The 21,414-nt window shown below is 40.1% G+C and overlaps 1 protein-coding gene across 9 annotated transcripts in view; it reads left to right on the top strand.

The window, feature by feature from the left end:
• Fchsd2 (FCH and double SH3 domains 2) overlaps nucleotides 1-21,414 on the top strand; it is a 320,482-nt gene that overhangs the window by 272,780 nt on the left and 26,288 nt on the right. For all 9 annotated transcript variants that reach the window (XM_087558787.1, XM_087558816.1, XM_087558798.1 and 6 more), the window contains 3 exon segments: nucleotides 3,254-3,370; nucleotides 5,502-5,606; nucleotides 20,350-20,511. In XM_087558787.1, coding sequence (XP_087414913.1) covers nucleotides 3,254-3,370; nucleotides 5,502-5,606; nucleotides 20,350-20,511 — 384 coding nt within the window.

The following is a 21,414-nucleotide window of genomic DNA, read 5'->3' on the forward strand; positions in this document are numbered from 1 at the left end:
GTGTGAGTGCGTGTGTGTGTGTGTGTGTGTGTGTGTTCTAGTACAATTGTGTATGCATGTACATGTGTGCCTGTAACTGAGTCTAGTGTTTAAACTCAGGCCCTCATGCTTGCAAGGCAAGCATTTACCCACTGAGCTATCTTCCCAGCCACTAAAATGAACTTTTAAAGTCAAGTTTATTTTTATTCATTACTACCATCAATTGGGAATTGTAGTACTAACAATCATGTGATTACAAATGCCACCAACCAATGGCAAGTTATCTGGTTTAATAACTCAATAGCTGATTCATGGTCAACTCTGAAAGGAGACTTTCTTGTCTATATTTCCATATACCATTTTGATTTCTAAAGTGTTCTGTATATCCTCATATTACAATTTCTTAGATGATACCTACAAACCAAAAGCCTCTCTAAAGTCAGGTGTGTTGGCCCACACTTATAATTCCAAACCACAGGAGGCAGAAGTAGGAGGTTTACTAAAAATTAAAGACTAGCCTCTGCCTCTTGAATGCTAGGATTAAAGGCATGTGCCACAGCCACCTAGCTGAGAACTTGTAACATGAGGGACAGCTTTTTGTTCTGATGGAAACTTTGTTGCATTTAGCACTTTCTCATGAACCAGGATGATAGTGATAAGAGAATTTGTGGCAAGTCTTCCTGTCAAGTAAATAGATGTTGCCCTCAAGTATATGAGCACAGGCACTGCACTGTGTCCAACAATGAAAGGCTGACTTTTAAGAGAACAGGTATCATTTTCTAGAAACTTCAGTGTTTAAAGGGGTTGTTCTCATCTCTTCGGCCTTTCAAAGGGGCCTATTTGTCTTTCCTAGGAAGCCTACCATATGGTTGGTTCTTCAGAACTTTGCACAGATGACTTAATATGTTGACACTTCACAAGTTCACTCTTGCCTCGCTTATGATTGTGCTCCTAAGCCCCTTCTTAGGCTGCTCCATAACCATGCTCTGTGTCCTAGAGAATCTCAGAGACAAGATTTTTGGTCGTGGTAGGGGTTTGTTTGGGGTTTGTTTTATTTCTTTCATGCTCAGGTATTGTTTGCACTATATGTAGTGCAGACCAGCCTTTAACTTGGAGGATTCCACCTCACACCAATCAGAATAGCTAAGATCAAAAACTTGCAGATGTTGGCAAGGGTGTGGAGAAAGAGGAACACTCCTCCATTGCTACTGGGATTGCAAACTAGTACAACCACTCTGGAAATCAATCTGGAGGTTCCTCAGAAAATTGAAAACAAATCTACCTGAGTACTTAGCTATACCACTCTTGGGCATATACCCAAAAGATGTCCTACATGCCACAGGGTCAAATGTTCCACGATGTCCATAGCAGCCTTATTTGTAATAGCCAGAAGCTGAAAACAGCCCAGATGTTCCACAAGTGAAGAATAGATACATAAAATGTGGTTAGTTTACACAATGGAATACTATTTAGCTATTAAGAATGAGGACATCATGAGTTTTGCAATCAACTAGAAAATATCATCCTAAGTAACTCAGACCCAAAAGGATAAAAGGAAAGAGGAGGGTCACAGGTCACAAATTAATTTGTCAGATTTTATTGATTAAAAAATTTACTTCATTAGAATTTGTCGAGTTTTAGAAAGGTCACAGGTACTATTGTAACAACACTTTGCAAAGCATTTTAAATTACAGAACTATGAAATTGTGAACATGCACAAGTGCTTGGAATATTATGACCTATAAAGACCCAGATATTTTTCTTAAAATACACAATTTTTTCATTGTATTTCATTTGTTCCACTTGTTTGGGAGTCTGGGTCTTGTTGGCTATTTTGCCCAGGCAGACCTGTAGTCACTCATGCTTCCGCATTGTCTTCCTAGTCTTGTGTTCTTATTGTTAGAGAATTTAGGGTTCCCCCTTTTGAGTTATCAACCTCAATTTTAAAAATTTAGAAGCAGCGTGGCCTACAAAGTGAGTAGAACATCCAGGACTGCATAAAGAGAGCCTGTCAAAATTTAGAAATAGATGATAAGGAATCTCAAGGACAAGTGTATTAGTGTTTGAGGGGGAAAAAGACACCAAGGTAGGCAAGTAGCAAGGTAGCTGCTGAGTGGAGTAAGACAGAAGAGAAAGAAAAGGCTTTCAAGTTAAGGTAAGAAAACAGGCAGGTCCAGCAATGGAGGCTAGCACACATGATAGACAGATAGTACACGTGACTGCATGGCTGAAATCTGGGGAGGAGCTGTGGGCGGTTCAGAGGACAAGTGAGAAAACCTAGAACAGAGCCAGTGAGGTGGCTCAGTGGATAACGGCATTTGTCATTAAGCCTAACCATATGAGTTCAATCTTCTGGACCCATGTAGTAGAAGGAGAGAACCAACTCTTGCAAGTTTCCCTCTGGCCTCCATATATGCGATTCAGTGGGTGTGTATTCAGGCTTTCAGAGTAACTAAAAAAGGCAGGCAGTCTCCATAGTACTACGTGACAGAACTTTTTCAATCTGCCGCTCTAAGTGGAGTTTCTGGAAAAGGTAAGTGCATTAGCTCATTAAGGGGATTATTCTTCCCCTCTTCTTTGCATGTCTTCAGGTGAATTCCTTAGTAGCGAACTGCGGCCAGGTGATTGACAGGCCCAGCTGGATTCACTCAAGGGAGAAAACAGTATGTGTGCAATGTTCTGATTCTTGATGCAGATCAGAATGCCTGTCTCCACCCGGCCAGAGATATTTCATTCTTTTGACAAGGAAACTTTACAGTGGTTCTCAACCTATGTGTTGTGTCTACTCTCTGGGGGCTTGAATGATCTTTTCACAGGGGTTGCCTAAGACTATCAGAAAACAAATACTTACATTACGATTCATAACAGTAGCAAAAATCACAGTTATGAAGTAGCAGTGAAAATAATTTTATGGTTGGGGGTCACCACAACTTGAGGAATTGCATTAGGAAGGTTAAGAACTTCCTGATAAGTTCTTCACTGATAAAGAGTAGCAAAATTGATACCTTTCCAGCATTACCAAAGAAAAAGAAGGTGGGGCCCAAAGCTGACCATAAGGGATTGGTTCATCCTCAGTGGCCTCCAAGGCTACTAATCTCTGTGTAGCTATCTCATACTGATTTTCTGTGAAGTGAGGCCTTGCTTCCCACAGTAGTAGGACATGCCTTGCATTGTCAGTGCTGATTAAGGAAAGACCCTCTGGTCCAGCTACAGAGTGGAAAAAGTTACAGTGGAGATAACAGTCCTTCTCTTTCTGTTCTCTCTTGTGTTGTAGAGTCGACAATTAGAATCAGAAACTGGTACCACAGAAGAACACAGTCTAAATAAGGAGGCTCGAAAATGGGCCACTCGTGTGGCACGTGAGCACAAAAATATTGTTCATCAGCAGCGGGTAAGTATGATAGCACTCACTGGCTGTGTGCAGCTGAAGTCAGATTGCAGATAGGTTTCTTCCAACCCAATCTTCTTACTATTTATTTGGGAGCTTCACCTAATGTACCCTGATCACATTCACTTCTCAGTCTTCTCAGGTCCACCTCCTCCAAAGAAAAGAAGAATGAAAAAAGAAAATACCAAGTCTAATTTGCATTACCCATATATTCAACAGAGAATAATCATACTCCTAGTGGTCAGCCGTCCACCCCCACCACACCAGAAGCCATCAACTGTGAAGAGCTGTACTTCAGCTCTTAAAAAGCTCTCAGTTTTTAACACTTCTCTTCAATGACTTCTTGTCTACACCGTTTCTTTTTGGAGGGTTGAAGGATGAAGGTGGGAGAGAGAGGTTGTCACAGAAGCCTTCTATGAGATTTCAAATAGAGTCAAAGAGTTGAATTTTATTTTTATTTGTGTTTGCATGTGCACCATGTGTGTGTGCCTGATATCACAGAAATACAGGTGGACAGTAGCACATGAAACTATGCTTTCTGTAAAGCCATAAAAATTCAATCATTTTCAAAATTTTGCATTAAAATGTAGAATATATATATTTGGCCATGTCTACTCATATTAAAATATAGAAGTCCAGCTTCCTAAGAGAACTCCTGCTTACTTGTGCAAGGCAGTTGACTTGATCACCAATACAGCAAACCAGTGAACAAGCAATATGTACAAGTATCTCTTTAGTAGCCGAGGGCTTTCCCACCCGCACATAAGTTCCCCAAAACAACAACTCTGAGACTTAATTGTATTTATAAATAAATGCTTAGACCGTAAGTTTTGGCCTGTTCTGCTACTAGCTCATAACTTAATTATTATTATTCTGAGTCCCGCCACGTGGCTGGTAACCTGGTCCTGTTTCATGCAACCACCTTCCTCTGTGTCCATCTCCCTGCCTGACTCAATCCCAGAATTCCTCTCTTTCTCTGCTCGATGTCTCACCTTCTAATCCTGCCTCAGTTCATTGGTCAATCAGCTTTTTACTGACAGATGAATGCTTTTACACAGTGCACAAGAGATTATCTCTGCACACATTTGTGTTTTCAAAGAGTCATTAGACAAGTTCTTTGTGTAGTGCCATTTGCTGTTTTAAAAGAAGTTTAAGGGGTTGGGGATTTAGCTCAGTGGTAGAGCGCTTGCCTAGCAAGCGCAAGGCCCTGGGTTCGGTCCCCAGCTCCGAAAAAAAGAAAAAAGAAAAAAAAAGAATTTTAAAAGTCCCAGAAGCAGTAGTATAAGTGCAATGTTGTTGAACTGTTGGGTGTATGCTTTAAAAAGAATGAGATCTGTTTCGAAAATAGCCTACACTTCATAACATCCTGTTTAAAAAAAAAAAAAACAAAAAAACTCAACATCTATCCATTTTTAAAATTCAAGCTATCCATGTCACAATTATGTGATGAAAATAAGGAATATAGATTGTATTATCAATTTCTTGACTTTCTTTTTACTCTCCATCTCCTGTTAGCCTTAGGTCCAAAATATTACATGGAAAATGGATAAGCAAACAGTGAGTGTTTAAATGCCCACAATTCTGTAGCACAATGAAGTCCACCTGGAGTTGTGGACTACTTTACCCAGCGTGTCCTCACTGTCAACCTTACTGTCCTGTGGGTTTCGTCACTGCCATCTCTGTTATCAGATGAGCATCACAGCATCACAGAGCTAGTGTTCACAGAATCCCAACTTTCACTTAATTGTGGCCTTATCGTGCAAAACCAGAACTGGGGAGGCACCAGCTTATGAGCCATGGAAAGGCAGGTCAACCCTGGTGCCGTGTGCAGTACGGCAGGACACAAGAAACCACAGTAAACTTAAGGCTCTGTTCTGCTATGGTTCAGAGGATCCACTGGAGACCTTGAGCTGCACCTCCAGAGGAGGGTGCTGTTACTGCATGCTTTTATAAGTCGTTATCATCAGGGAAGGCTAAGACAAGGACTCTTCCTTGTTTTGCAACTCTCAATTTTTAAAAATTAATGAAATAAAAAATTTTAAAGTAATTATTGCTTTAGCCACTGAACCCTCTGGAATTATGTAAATACTCAAGGAAAGAACATGAAAACAAAAATCTTTATTTTCTTTGATAGGTTCTAAATGAACTAGAATGCCATGGAGTTGCTGTATCAGAACAGAGCCGAGCAGAGCTGGAACAGAAAATAGATGAAGCTAGAGAAAATATCCGTAAAGCTGAGGTAAGACAGCAGGACAGCCGTCAACTGTAGTGTGTCACTCAGTTCCAGGCACAGTGTTACAGTTGTGAAATGAGCCTTTGAAATGAGCTTCTACATGGGTATTAAACTGAAAACAATGAGCCATCTTCATGTCCACAGTCGTATTTCTGTGTACCTGTAGCACTTAGAACAAAAACTCTGAAACCACTGCAAAGATCCACAGTCGTGAAACATTAAAGAGCAAAAGCGAGGCCACAATGCTTACGTTGATTTTAAAGTTTTCACATAGCATTAAATAAGTCAATCAGCTTCCTGGTTGCTGCCGCCGCAGAGAGCTTGTGGGCAGCACCCCGAGAGCAAACTTGAGCCTTGGGACCACAGGTAAGACCAACTTTTCTGCTGCAAGTGACCTGCCTGGTGAACTCGGGACACACAGAGGCAGAATTCCTCTAGGACCGGGCACTCCCTGTGTTTACCGGGAGTCCCACACCTGCGGATCCCGGCCCGCAGCAGCTCTCTGCTCCCAGACCCCGTGGGAGAGAGACCTCACCGCCTGGTCAGGTGGGCACTCCTGAGGCTGCAGAGCGGAAGAGACCACCAACACTGCCCACCCCTGCCCACATCCCTGGCCCAAGAGGAAACTGTATAAGGCCTCTGGGTTCCCGTGGGGGAGGGCCCAGGAGCGGCAGGACCCCTGCGCCTGAGACACCGCCGGAATCTGAAGGAACAGACCGGATAAACAGTTCTCTGCACCCAAATCCCGTGGGAGGGAGAGCTAAACCTTCAGAGAGGCAGACACGCCTGGGAAACCAGAAGAGACTGCACGCTGCACACATTACTGATTCCAGAGGAAAACACCAAACGCCATCTGGAACCCTGGTGCACTGAAGCTCCCGGAAACGGCGGCGCATATCTTCCTGGTTGCTGCTGCCACAGAGAGCTCGTGGGCAGCACCCCTCGAGCAAACTTGAGCCTTGGGACCACAGGTAAGACCAACTTTTCTGCTGCAAATGACCTGCCTGGTAAACTCAAGACACAGGCCCACAGGAACAGCTGAAGACCTGTAGAGAGGAAAAACTACACGCCCGAAAGCAGAACACTCTGTCCCCATAACAGGCTGAAAGAAAACAGGAAAACAGGTCTACAACACTCCTGACACACAGGCTTATAGGACAGTCTAGCCACTGTCAGAAATAGCAGAACAAAGCAACACTAGAGATAATCTGATGGCGAGAGGCAAGCGCAGGAACCCAAGCAACAGAAACCAAGACTACATGGCACCATCGGAGCCCAATTCTCCCATCAAAACAAACATGGAATATCCAAACACACCAGAAAAGCAAGATCTAGTTTCAAAATCATATTTGATCATGATGCTGGAGGATTTCAAGAAAGACGTGAAGAACTCCCTTAGAGAACAAGTAGAAGCCTACAGAGAAGAATCGCAAAAATCCCTGAAAGAATTCCAGGAAATCATAAATAAACAAGTAGAAGCCCATAGAGAGGAGTCACAAAAATCCCTGAAAGAATTCCAGGAAAGCATAAATAAACAAGTAGAAGCCCATAGAGAGGAGTCACAAAAGTCCGTGAAAGAATTCTAGGAAAACACAATCAAACAGCTGAAGGAATTAAAAATGGAAATAGAAGCAATCAAGAAAGAACACATGGAAACAACCCTGGATATAGAAAACCAAAAGAAGAGACAAGGAGCTGTAGATACGAGCTTCACCAACAGAATACAAGAGATAGAAGAGAGGATCTCAGGAGCAGAAGATTCCATAGAAATCATTGACTCAACTGTCAAAGATAATGTAAAGCGGAAAAAGCTACTGGTCCAAAACATACAGGAAATCCAGGATTCAATGAGAAGATCAAACCTAAGGATAATAGGTATAGAAGAGAGTGAAGATTCCCAGCTCAAAGGACCAGTAAATATCTTCAACAAAATCATAGAAGAAAACTTCCCTAAACTAAAAAAAGAGATACCCATAGGCATACAAGAAGCCTACAGAACTCCAAATAGATTGGACCAGAAAAGAAACACCTCCCGTCACATAATAGTCAAAACACCAAACGCACAAAATAAAGAAAGAATATTAAAAGCAGTAAGGGAAAAAGGTCAAGTAACATATAAAGGCAGACCTATCAGAATCACACCAGACTTTTCTCCAGAAACTATGAAGGCCAGAAGATCCTGGACTGATGTCATACAGACCCTAAGAGAACACAAATGCCAGCCCAGGTTACTGTATCCAGCAAAACTCTCAATTAACATAGATGGAGAAACCAAGATATTCCATGACAAAACCAAATTTACACAATATCTTTCTACAAATCCAGCACTACAAAGGATAATAAATGGTAAAGCCCAACATAAGGAGGCAAGCTATACCCTAGAAGAAGCAAGAAACTAATCGTTTTGGCAACAAAACAATGAGAAGAGAAGCACACAAACATAACCTCACATCCAAATATGAATATAACAGGAAGCAATAATCACTATTCCTTAATATCTCTCAACATCAATGGCCTCAACTCTCCAATAAAAAGACATAGATTAACAAACTGGATACGCAAAGAGGACCCTGCATTCTTCTGCCTACAGGAAACACACTTCAGAGTAAAAGGCTGGAAAACAACTTTCCAAGCAAATGGTCGGAAGAAGCAAGCTGGAGTAGCCATTCTAATATCAAATAAAATCAATTTCCAACTAAAAGTCATCAAAAAAGATAAGGAAGGACACTTCATATTCATCAAAGGAAAAATCCACCAAGATGAACTCTCAATCCTAAATATCTATGCCCCAAATACAAGGGCACCTACATATGTAAAAGAAACCTTACTAAAGCTCAAAACACACATTGCACCTCACATAATAATAGTAGGAGATTTCAACACCCCACTCTCATCAATGGACAGATCATGGAAACAGAAATTAAACAGAGACGTAGACAGACTAAGAGAAGTCATGAGCCAAATGGACTTAACGGATATTTATAGAACATTCTATCCTAAGCAAAAGGATATACCTTCTTCTCAGCTCCTCATGGTACTTTCTCCAAAATTGACCATATAATTGGTCAAAAAAACGGGCCTCAACAGGTACAGAAAGATAGAAATAATCCCATGCATGCTATCGGACCACCACGGCCTAAAACTGGTCTTCAATAACAATAAGGGAAGAATGCCCACATATACGTGGAAATTGAACAATGCTCTACTCAATGATAACATGGTCAAGGAAGCAATAAAGAAAGAAATTAAAGACTTTTTAGAATTTAATGAAAATGAAGGTACAACATACCCAAACTTATGGGACACAATGAAAGCTGTGCTAAGAGGAAAACTCATAGCGCTGAGTGCCTGCAGAAAGAAACAGGAAAGAGCATATGTCAGCAGCTTGACAGCACACCTAAAAGCTCTAGAACAAAAAGAAGCAAATACACCCAGGAGGAGTAGAAGGCAGGAAATAATCAAACTCAGAGCTGAAATCAACCAAGTAGAAACAAAAAGGACCATAGAAAGAATCAACAGAACCAAAAGTTGGTTCTTTGAGAAAATCAACAAGATAGATAAACCCTTAGTCAGACTAACGAGAGGACATAGAGAGTGTGTCCAAATTAACAAAATCAGAAATGAAAAGGGAGACATAACTACAGATTCAGAGGAAATTCAAAAAATCATCAGATCTTAGTATAAAAGCCTATATTCAACAAAACTTGAAAATCTGCAGAAAATGGACAATTTCCTAGACAGATACCAGGTACCGAAGTTAAATCAGGAACAGATAAACCAGTTAAACAACCGCATAACTCCTAAGGAAATAGAAGCAGTCATTAAAGGTCTCCCAACCAAAAAGAGCCCAGGTCCAGACGGGTTTAGTGCAGAATTCTATCAGACCTTCAGAGAAGACCTCATACCAATATTATCCAAACTATTCCACAAAATTGAAACAGATGGAGCCCTACCGAATTCCTTCTACGAAGCCACAATTACTCTTATACCTAAACCACACAAAGACACAACAAAGAAAGAGAACTTCAGACCAATTTCCCTTATGAATATCGACGCAAAAATACTCAATAAAATTCTGGCAAACTGAATTCAAGAGCACATCAAAACAATCATCCACCATGATCAAGTAGGCTTCATCCCAGGCATGCAGGGATGGTTTAATATACGGAAAACCATCAACGTGATCCATTATATAAACAAACTGAAAGAACAAAACCACATGATCATTTCATTAGATGCTGAGAAAGCATTTGACAAAATTCAACACCCCTTCATGATAAAAGTCCTGGAAAGAATAGGAATTCAAGGCCCATACCTAAACATAGTAAAAGCCATATACAGTAAACCAGTTGCTAACATTAAACTAAATGGAGAGAAACTTGAAGCAATCCCACTAAAATCAGGGACTAGACAAGGCTGCCCACTCTCTCCCTACTTATTCAATATAGTTCTTGAAGTTCTAGCCAGAGCAATCAGACAACAAAAGGAGGTCAAGGGGATACAGATCGGAAAAGAAGAAGTCAAAATATCACTATTTGCAGATGATTGATAGTATATTTAAGTGATTCCAAAAGTTCCACCAGAGAACTACTAAAGCTGATAAACAACTTCAGCAAAGTGGCTGGGTATAAAATTAACTCAAATAAATCAGTAGCCTTCCTCTACACAAAAGAGAAACTAGCCGAGAAAGAAATTAGGGAAACGACACCCTTCATAATAGACCCAAATAATATAAAGTACCTCGGTGTGACTTTAACCAAGCAAGTAAAAGATTTGTACAATAAGAACTTCAAGACACTGAAGAAAGAAATTGAAGAAGACCTCAGAGGATGGAAAGATCTCCCATGCTCATGGATTGGCAGGATTAATATAGTAAAAATGGCCATTTTACCAAAAGCGATCTACAGATTCAATGCAATCCCCATCAAAATACCAATCCAATTCTGCAAAGAGTTAGACAGAACAATTTGCAAATTCATCTGGAATAACAAAAAACCCAGGATAGCTAAAACTATCCTCAACAATAAAAGGACTTCAGGGGGAATCACTATCCCTGAACTCAAGCAGTATTACAGAGCAATAGTCATAAAAACTGCATGGTATTGGTACAGAGACAGACAGATAGACCAATGGAACAGAATTGAAGACCGAGAAATGAACCCACACACCTATGGTCACTTGATTTTTGAGAAAGGAGCCAAAACCATCCAATGGAAAAAAGATAACATTTTCAGCAAATGGTGCTGGTTCAACTGGAGGTCAACATGTAGAAGAATGCAGATCGATCCATGCTTATCACCCTGTACAAAGCTTAAGTCCAAGTGGATCAAGGACCTCCACGTCAAACCAGACACACTCAAACGAATAGAAGAAAAACTAGGGAAGCATCTGGAACACATGGGCACTGGAAAAAATTTCCTGAACAAAACACCAATGGCTTATGTTCTAAGATCAAGAATCAACAAATGGGATCTCATAAAACTGCAAAGCTTCTGTAAGGCAAAGGACACTGTGGTTAGGACAAAACGGCAACCAACAGATTGGGAAAAGATCTTTACCAATCCTACAACAGATAGAGGCCTTATATCCAAAATATACAAAGAATTCAAGAAGTTAGACCACAGGAAGACAAGTAACCCTATTAAAAAATGGGGTTCAGAGCTAAACAAACAATTCACAGCTGAGGAATGCCGAATGGCTGAGAAACACCTAAAGAAATGTTCAACATCTTTAGTCATAAGGGAAATGCAAATCAAAACAACCCTGAGATTTCACCTCACGCCAGTGAGAATGGCTAAGATCAAAAACTCAGGTGACAGCAAATGCTGGCGAGGATGCGGAGAAAGAGGAACACTCCTCCATTGTTGGTGGGGTTGCAGACTGGTACAACCATTCTGGAAATCAGTCTGGAGGTTCCTCAGAAAATTGGACATTGAACTGCCTGAGGATCCAGCTATACCTCTCTTGGGCATATACCCAAAAGATACCCCAACATATAAAAAAGACACGTGCTCCACTATGTTCATCGCAGCCTTATTTATAATAGCCAGAAGCTGGGAAGAACCCAGATGCCCTTCAACAGAGGAATGGATACAGAAAATGTGGTACATCTACACAATGGAATATTACTCAGTTATCAAAAACAATGACTTTATGAAATTCGTAGGCAAATGGTTGGAACTGGAAAATATCATCCTGAGTGAGCTAACCCAATCACAGAAAAACACACATGGTATGCACTCATTGATAAGTGGCTATTAGCCCAAATGCTTGAATTACCCTAGATGCCTAGAACAAATGAAACTCAAGAAGGATGATCAAAATGTGAATGCTTCACTCCTTCTTTAAAAGGGGAACAAGAATACCCTTGGCAGGGAATAGAGAGGCAAAGATTAAAACAGAGACTGAAGTAACACCCATTCAGAGCCTGCCCCACATGTGGCCCATACATATACAGCCACCCATATAGACAAGATGGATGAAGCAAAGAAGTGCAGACCGACAGGAGCCGGATGTAGATCGCTCCTGAGAGACACAGCCAGAATACAGCAAATACAGAGGCGAATGCCAGCAGCAAACCACTGAACTGAGAATAGGACCCCCGTTGAAGGAATCAGAGAAAGAACTGGAAGAGCTTGAAGGGCTCGAGACCCCATATGTACAACAATGCCAAGCAAACAGAGCTTCCAGGGACTAAGCCACTACCTAAAGACTATACATGGACTGACCCTGGACTCTGACCCCATAGGTAGCAATGAATATCCTAGTAAGAGCACCAGTGGAAGGGGAAGCCCTGGGTCCTGCTAAGACTGAACCCCCAGTGAACTAGACTGTTGGGGGGAGGGCGGCAATGGGGGGAGGGTGGGGAGGGGAACACCCATAAGGAAGGGGAGGTGGGAGGGGGATGTTTGCCCGGAAACCAGGAAAGGGAATAACACTCGAAATGTATATAAGAAATACTCAAGTTAATTAAAAAAAAAATAAGTCAATCAAATTAATGGTAGAGAAATTGATAACAGGCATGTTCAAATGGTAAGAATATCTTTGTATGGGATGAGTCCCTAGATCCAGGAGAATAAGCGAAGATTTGGTTAAGAAAAAAAAAAAAAGACCATGTAATTATGGGTTTTGATCTTTTTTGGAGTCTTAGGACCTTTTTAGGGTTGTATAAGTATGAAACCTTTTCCACAAAAAGGATGCCCATAACGAATACTCTCTCCCCTAGAAGAGGGAAGTTGAAATGAGAAGGAATGATGTAGTAGTGTGCATGGGACTTTAGCAGCTGGCTACGATGGTGTAAAGATACCAGAAGAAAATGTGATTATAGAAAGGAGATAAACCACTAATCCTGTGGAGCCAGGTCACTGAGGGCCTGTGCACACATATTGAAGAGTAATGAAGAAAGACTTAAACAACAACAAACCAACATTGTGTTCTTGTTTGAAAGGCATAAAGCCAGGGGTATGGAACATCAAAAAACACAGAGCCAGAGGAACTCTGAAGGAGGGGCTATCAGGGCAGAGGGGGAGCTCAGACTGAGTTGTAGTCGGTAAGTAGTACATAAGGTGTCACAGTGGAGGAGGTAGCACAGATGTATGTCTTAGTCAAAAATGAGTGTTTAAATGACCACCATCCTGTAGCACAATAAAGCCCCACTTGGAGTCGTGGACTATTTTATCCAGCTTGTCCTCATGTCCTTGTCTTAGCTTGCCCTGATTGTAACAGCGCTCTCCTCTGGAGGTGCTGCTCAAGGTCTCCAGTGGATGCTCTAAACCATGCAGACCCAGCTGGCAGAATTTGAACCAAAAATTGGAAGACTTGAGTTTGAGATTAGGAAATGTTTTCTTTTTAATAGCTATATAGACCATAGGGAATATAATGTAGCATTGTAATTAGAGAAAATATTCTGAGTGAGGACTGGAGAGATGGCTCAATAACTAAAGTGTTTACCATGCAAGCAAGAGGACCTGAGCTCAGTCCCAAGTCCCCATGTAATTACCATCTCTGGGGAGGTAGAGACAAACAGATCCATAGAGCTCACTGGCTGGTCATTCTGACCAAATCAGTGAGCTAGGTTCAGTGAAAGGGCCTTTTCTTAAAAAAAAAAAAAAAAAAAAAAAAAAAAAAAGTGGTAATAATAATGTGTTATGTGTATGGTTATGCTTGCCTTTTAAACCCAGCATTCAGGAAGCAGAAAGAAGTAGATTTCTTTGAGTTCAAGGCCAGCTGGTCTAGATCTCAGGATCTAGACCAGCTGGGGCTACAGAGTGAGACCTTGCCTCAAAGAAGAAAAGGAGGAGGAGAAATAGTAGTAGTAAGAATAATATGGGGGTTGGGGATTTAGCTCAGTGGTAGGGCACTTGCCTGAGAAGCGCAAGGCCCTGGGTTCGGTTCTCAGCTCCGGAAAAAATAAAAAATAAAAAGAATAATATGAATAGGGCTGGAGAGATGGCTCAGCAGTTAGAGCACTGACTGCTCTTCAGAGGTCCTGAGTTCAATTCCCAAAAACTACATGGTGCCTTACAACCATCCGTAATAGGATCCGATGCACTCTTCTGGTATATCTGAAGATACCTTTGATGTACTCATGTACGAAAAATAAATAATTATTATTTAAAAAGAATAATAAAAATATAATAGTATAGAGATAAATTAAGAAAGATACCCAACATTGATGTCTGACCTCCACATGTATGCACCCATATAACACATGCACAGAAACATACATAATGTCACACACAGATTCTGGGCCAACATCTATTAGGGCGTTCAAATAAGGAATTCTTGTACTAGTTGACTGTTCATCTAAACTGGTGACTTTCAAATACCCCTTTAAAAGTCTTAAGAAAGTGCCTCAGGGGTTTAGCAAGCACAGAGAATGTAAACATGTTTTGAGCATAGTCCCATGGAGGTGATCTGAGTCAGAGAAGACTTGTCATTTGTCTCTGTAACCACCTCCACATTTTACCTGTTACAGTCTGACCTCAAACCTCCGTATCAAGGACAGCAAAGTGTCCAACGAATAGCCCTTTCCTCTCTAGACCCAGGGTCTAGAACCTCTCTACGTTAAGGTGCTGGCCAAATACTGTTGGCAGGCAGTCGCAGAGCAGTAAACAGTGTAAACAGTGGCTTACAGTGAACAAGAGTTGTACTTGTTGCTTTTACACTGTGAATGAAACATTAATAAAACTAGAATGACTATGAGACAAATCTCAAAATGTTTCTGAAGGTATGTCTTTATATTTTCATTTCCAGACTCCCCCATGGTCCCCTGGCCTCTAGTACCTTAACTCCTCCAGACTGTTCCTCTTCACCCTTAGTGTAACAATAAAAGGTCACGCAGTCTCTATTTAGAGAAAATGACCTATTGTTCCTATTAGTATGCCAAACTCACTATTGGTTAACTTAAAACTAAAACATTAAGAGGGATTTCCACAACACAATGTCTTTTTTTTTTAACTAAAAATTTTTATTGGATATTTTTATTTACATTTCAAATGTTCTCCCCTTTCCCAGTTTCATGTCCATAAATCCCCTTGTCCCATCCCTCACTCCTTTCTTCTATGAGGGTGTTACTCCACCCAACCACCCACCCCTTCCCACTTCTCTGCCTTGATCCCCTACACTGGGGCATCAAGCCTTGGCAGAACCAAGGACTTCTCCTTCCATTGATGCCCAACAAGGCCCATCCTCTGCTACATATGCGGCTTGAGCCATGGATCTGTCCCTGTGTACTCTTTGGGTGGTAGTTTAGTCCCTGAGAGCTCTGGTTGATTGGTATTGTTGTTCTTTCTATGGGGTTGCAAACCCCTTCAGATCCTTTAATCCTTTCTCTAACTCCTCCAATGGGGACCCATTCTCAGTTCAATGGTTGGCTGCGAGCATCCACCCCTGTATTTGTCATGCTCTGGCAGAGCCTCTCAGGAGACAACTATATCAGGTTCCTGTCAGCATGCACTTCTTGGCTTCAGCAATATTGTTCAGCAATATGGGCTGGATCCCCAGGTGGGGCAGGCTCTGAATGGCCGTTCCTTCAGTCTCTGCTCCAAACTTTGTCTCCATACACAACACAATGTCTTACCGTTCCTGACATAAGCAGTTAAGTCTTTTTTCTCAAAGATAATTTTCTTACTAAAAATATAGAACCATAGTATCATATCTATTATCTTAATTTTAAATATCGGTAAAATTGTCTTCAAATGAGCTCTCACTTAGTTTCTGCTTATTGGATAATCAAAAATAGCCAGGCTAAAATTAGTTGGCAGATGGGAGGCATATTTTATTAGGGCGGCAGTTGCAGGATTGTCCTATTGGAATTTTTAGATAGACTAAATCACTGAGCTCTTCAGAGAAACTGACAGTAATCATTTCTCTGTTCCTCCTTTTTTCTAGCTCATATTATTATTAGCATTATTGTTGCTGTTTGTTTTATTATAAATACTTCATCAAAAGGAAAAACACTGGTTAAAATTTTATTGTACCCTTGTACTTTCTTCATATTTCCTGCCAACATAAATGGTTCCTTCCCTCCCTTGTTTATTAATCTGCTCTGTCTAGTCTCTTATGGCTCCATTCATTTTTATTGCTAGTTAGAGTAAGCACTGTTGTAGTATGCTGTAATAGATGAAAGAAACTTTTTCAGTGGGAAGAAATTGAAAATGTAAATACAGAGACCAAGGATTCTGTAGTCATTGATTAATTCTTGGCTCGTTAAGTTGAGGCAAAGTCATATTGATTAATTAGGCAATTTAATGAGTGCTTCCTGTGTACCAGATTCTTAGAAAAAGAATTTCACAATAAACCGTTTTTACATTGCTATGATTTCTACAATTCTCACAAGAATATTTTTATTAGCTGTGGTACTCCTCAGTCTCTAATTAAAAATTAGGATGAGCCAGACTTGGTGATGCACACCTTTAATCCTAGCACTCAGGAGGCAGAGGCAGGCAGATCTCTCTGAGTTTGAGGCAACCATGGCTACATAGAGAAAACCTATCTTGAAAAAAAAAAAAAACAATTTTGAATGAGACAGTTGTTTAAGTAAAACATGAGTAATAGTATTTTTACACTGTTTTTGTTTGTTTGTTTGTTTGTTTGTTTTTTGGTTGTTTGGGGTTTTCTGTTTGTTTAGATGGATTTTTCAAGACAAGTTTTCTCTCTGTAGCCCTAGCTGTCCTGGTACCTGCTCTGTAGATCAGGCTGGCCTCAAACTCAGAGATCCACCTGCCTCTGCCTCCTGGGTGCTGGGATTAAAGACATGTGCTACTAAGCCTGGCTTACCCTAGTTTCTAAGTATTTGAATTTTTTGAAATGCCATTTGTCACCCACATGCACATGTGCACACATAAACATTAATCCTCTAACCTATATAATTACAAATTAATAATTGAGTGTTATAGCTTAAGATAGTAAATATAATTTCCTATAAACATATACCTGAAATATATATGTATACACATACTTGTAAAGAAAATGAGAAAGGAATCAAAACATCTCACTACAAAAATTAAAACCAGCTTTGGGCTGGAGAGATGGCTCAGCAGCTAAGAGTGCTTACCTTTCTTGCAGGGGACTAGATTTGGCTCCCACCTCTCCTACATAGTGGCTCAAAATCACCTGTAACTCTGGTTTTAGGGAATCTGATGCTCTCTTCTGGCTTCTTGGGAACTCCGGCATGCCTGCGGTGCACATGAACTTATAAAGACACACACACATACATTATTATAATAGATAAAGCTTTAAAAAAAACTAAAATCAAAAGAAAACTGTGTCAGGAAGGGAAGAATAAAAGCTATCAGCATATACAAAACAAATAGCAGGCTGGAAGAAGTAGTATATTAGTGACTTTAAATGTAAGTGTATTAAATTCTTTAACCAAAGGACAATTCAGCAGAATGGGTTTTTAAAAATTATATAGGGTCTAGAGTTAGGAGCACTTGCTACTCTTGTAAAGAACTTGGATTGGGTAGCTTACAACTCTCTGTAACTCCAGATCCAGGAAATCCAGTGCCCTCCTGACCTCTGGAAACAGTAGGCACACATGTGGTACACACACATGCATGCAGGCAAAACGTTCATACACACAAAATAAAAAATAAATAAAATCTTTTAAAAATGACTCAACCATATGCTCTTAGAAACATTTTAAATCCAAAGACGACAATAGATTAAAAATAAATAGATGGGGGGCTGGGGATTTAGCTCAGTGGTAGAGCGCTTACCTAGGAAGCGCAAGGCCCTGGGTTCGGTCCCCAGTCCGAAAAAAAGAACCAAAAATAAATAAATAAATAAATAAATAAATAAATAAATAAATAAATAAATAAATAAATAAATGGAAGAACATATTCCAAACAGTAATCAGAGGGTGACAGTCGCAGGCAAATACTGTGTGGGTATACCTAGAATAGTTAAAAGCAAAGAGATAGAAAGTCAGATAATAATTATAAAGACAAGGGAGGAGAATGAGAAGCTGTTATTTAGTGTATTGAATTTTGGGGTTTCAAAAATATTTTTAATGATTCATTTTTATATGGGTGTGTTTTGTCAACATGTATATCTGTATACTAGAAGAGGGCATTAGTTCCCATTACAGAAGGTTGTAAGCTACTATGTGGTTACTAGGAATTGAACTCTAGACCTCTGGAAGAGTGTTCTTGACTATTGAGCCATCTCTCTAGCCCCTAGTTTTAGTTGTGTATGATGAAAGAAATCTGGAGGTAGCCGGTGTAATTGTTGCACAACAATGTTAATATATTTAATGCCCATTAGACTGCATTTTTAAAAGAGTATATGTATATACATATATACATGTAACAATAGTTAATGAAGAAAGACACCATGGCTGTCAAAGAGGACAAGGGATCTGTGGGAGGAATTAGAAGAAATTTGGGGGGAAATGTTTTAATTGTATTATAATCTCAAGAATAGAAAAATGGTCATCATGGAAATTTTTATGCTGTATACATTTAACACAATAAGATGTGTCTGTAAGCCTAGTACTTTGGAAAAGCAAAAGGATAAGAAGTTCAAGTTTGTGGCCAGATTGAACTATATGAGACCCTGTATCGATCAATAAATAAATAAATCTTAATGCAAACTAGACAACTTAATGTTGAGGAAATAAAATATACTGAATATTTCTTGACTTATATGTATGATTCCCATGAATGCTGTGTGTGTGTGTGTGTGTGTGTGTGTGTGTGTGTGTGTGTGTGTGTGTACTGATGTGAGTACCCAAATGTATGGTTGTGGTTGTGCTTCTGTCATTTTATGGATACTTGCCTATGGTTTAGGAACAGAGTCCACAAAAGAGGCAGTTACTGTGTGTCTTGAATTTAGTGAAGAGCAACTCTATTCTCAATTTCAAGTTTTTCTGGCAGCTTCATCATGATTTAATTTAAAATCAAAAGGACTTAATTAACAATCACTTGTGGCAGCCAAGTCAAAAACAAAGTTCTTAAAGGCTATGCAGGAAAGTGTGGATATTGTTAAAAAGAAATGTTAATAGCATTATTATTAAAAAAAATACTTTACGTCCATGCCATTGAATGACAGTCTTTCAAGATTAATTTCACCTAAAGTTCAAAGTAAAAATTTCTCCTTGGAAGAGCAGTAGAAGTGCTTTTATGTAGGAATTCAGTCAAAGATTCCTAAACACATGTTAAGAGAATAGCTCAGTGCTAAGGAGGCTCAGTTGTGTCAAAAAAGTAAATACCTGAGCAGCTTGGTGTTTAATGCCTCCCTCATTATTACTGGATCTGTACAGACTGTCTCATAAACAGAAGGAAAGGTGTGAATAGCTGCCCAAGAAAAGAAAATCATTAGAAGAACCATAGAAAGGATGTTTGCACTGACCGGCCTCACACTGCATGAAGCATTGCCCATCAGTGACTGGCGTCAGCCATGCATGAGAACCTATGGTTTGTTGGAGTGTGTAGTCATGTAGTAGCACAGGGGCTATAGAAAGACAGAAAAGACTATTTCAAAGTGTCAAAACTATCATATTCCAGATTATTACTCAGAATTCAGTTGGAGCTAGGCAGATTGTTCAGTTGTGCTTAACTTCTCTTGTAGAGGATCCAGGTTCAATCCCAGCACCTACATGTTGTCCCAAAACTATGTGTACCTAGTTCCAAGGGATTGAATACCCTTTTGTTTCTTCTTCATGCTCCAGTCATGTGGTGCACATACATATACTCAAACACATATTTATACTAAATTAATAAGTATTTTGTTTTAAGAATAAAACAGTCCTAGTCCAGAGTCATAGCATTTTAAAACAAGAGGATAACAGGTTCACAGACCATTAACAGTAGCTTATGAAGGAAAAGCAAAATCCCAGGGTTAGCTTAGAAGGCTCCTGAAGATGCTGGACCTCAACATGTTCTAAACCACATTCTTAACAGCAAAAGGAAGGTTTTGTGGTATTCTCATCAATTCTTAGTCGAGTTTTGTTTTATGTGTCATCAGTACTGTGGTCTTGATGCAATACAAGGTTCAGCAGGTACATCTGGGGGATAGCGTGTCACATGCATAGGACCTGAATCCAATCTCCAGCAACCCCGAATCAATAAGATATAAGTACGCCATTTGCCTTATATGCTTGTGTTCATGTTCTCTCTTCTATAGATGAAAAATTAATATATAACAATTGATAAATATCAAGATTGTTAATAGGTTAGAAATAATTTAATCAGTGTGAGGGAAAATTGCCTTGAGATCCAACTTTGTTTGTTTGCTGTTTTCTTAGATCATTAAATTGAAAGCTGAGGCTCGGCTAGACCTACTGAAGCAGATTGGGGTTTCTGTAGATACGTGGTTAAAGAGTGCCATGAACCAGGTGATGGAGGAACTGGAAAATGAGCGGTGGGCCCGCCCTCCGGCCGTGACCAGCAACGGCACTCTACACTCGGTACAGTTTCTTTTCTTGGATTTCATTGGCTTACTGACCTTCACTGTTGTTTGCTGTGAGATAAAACTTTAAAATAAGACTAGTGGAAGGTTATTACCTTCAGTGTGTCATTTCATTTAAACTACTTAATACAGGAAAGAGAAGAGGAGGGAGAAAACAAGTGTGTTAGTGTCTTATTTTGTTTTTTAATACAGTAAAGAATACTTTGCCACTAATTGGTCTTATCAGTGTCTGTCCCCCAAACGTATTATTCCGTTTATAAGGTAAATATGCATTTTAGCTGAAAGTAATAGAAAAGAAAAACTAGTATTTCTGTAATTCTCAGAGATCTTCTCTAGTGAAATGAACATTTAGAATGTTGAAAACTGGGGTTGGGGATTTAGCTCAGTGGTAGAGCGCTTACCTAGCAAGCGCACGGCCCTGGGTTTGGTCCCCAGCTCCAAAAAAAAAAAAAGAAAGTTGAAAACTATCCTTTCAAATGTAGGGTCTGAGCTGGAGAAATATCTTGGTCTTCAAGTGCTTATCCTGCAAGCAGACCTGAGTTCAAGTTGCAGAACCTGATCATCATAGCCAGACTTGGGGATGCGTGCCTGTAATTCCTTCCGTGCTGGAAAAGTAGAGACGGGAGACCCTAGACTCGCTAGCCAGCCAGGTAGCAAGCCAGATGGGCCTGTCTCAAAAAACAAGGTAGATGGTGCCTAGGGAATAACAGCCAAGGCTCACCTGGCCTCCACACATACATGAACACACATGTATACACACATGCACATAAAATTCACAGGCTTGGTATAAAGATGAATTCAGTTCCAGGGCAGAACAAAAACCCCATGCAGGGAGGCTTTGACAGGTAATAACCAGCACACAACTTGTTTTCTTCCTTCAAGTCCAGGGTTCATCCTGCTT

This window comes from Rattus norvegicus, chromosome 1 (genome assembly GCF_021556685.1).
Source record: "Rattus norvegicus strain SHRSP/BbbUtx chromosome 1, alternate assembly SHRSP_T2T, whole genome shotgun sequence".
Classification (NCBI taxonomy): domain Eukaryota; kingdom Metazoa; phylum Chordata; class Mammalia; order Rodentia; family Muridae; genus Rattus; species Rattus norvegicus.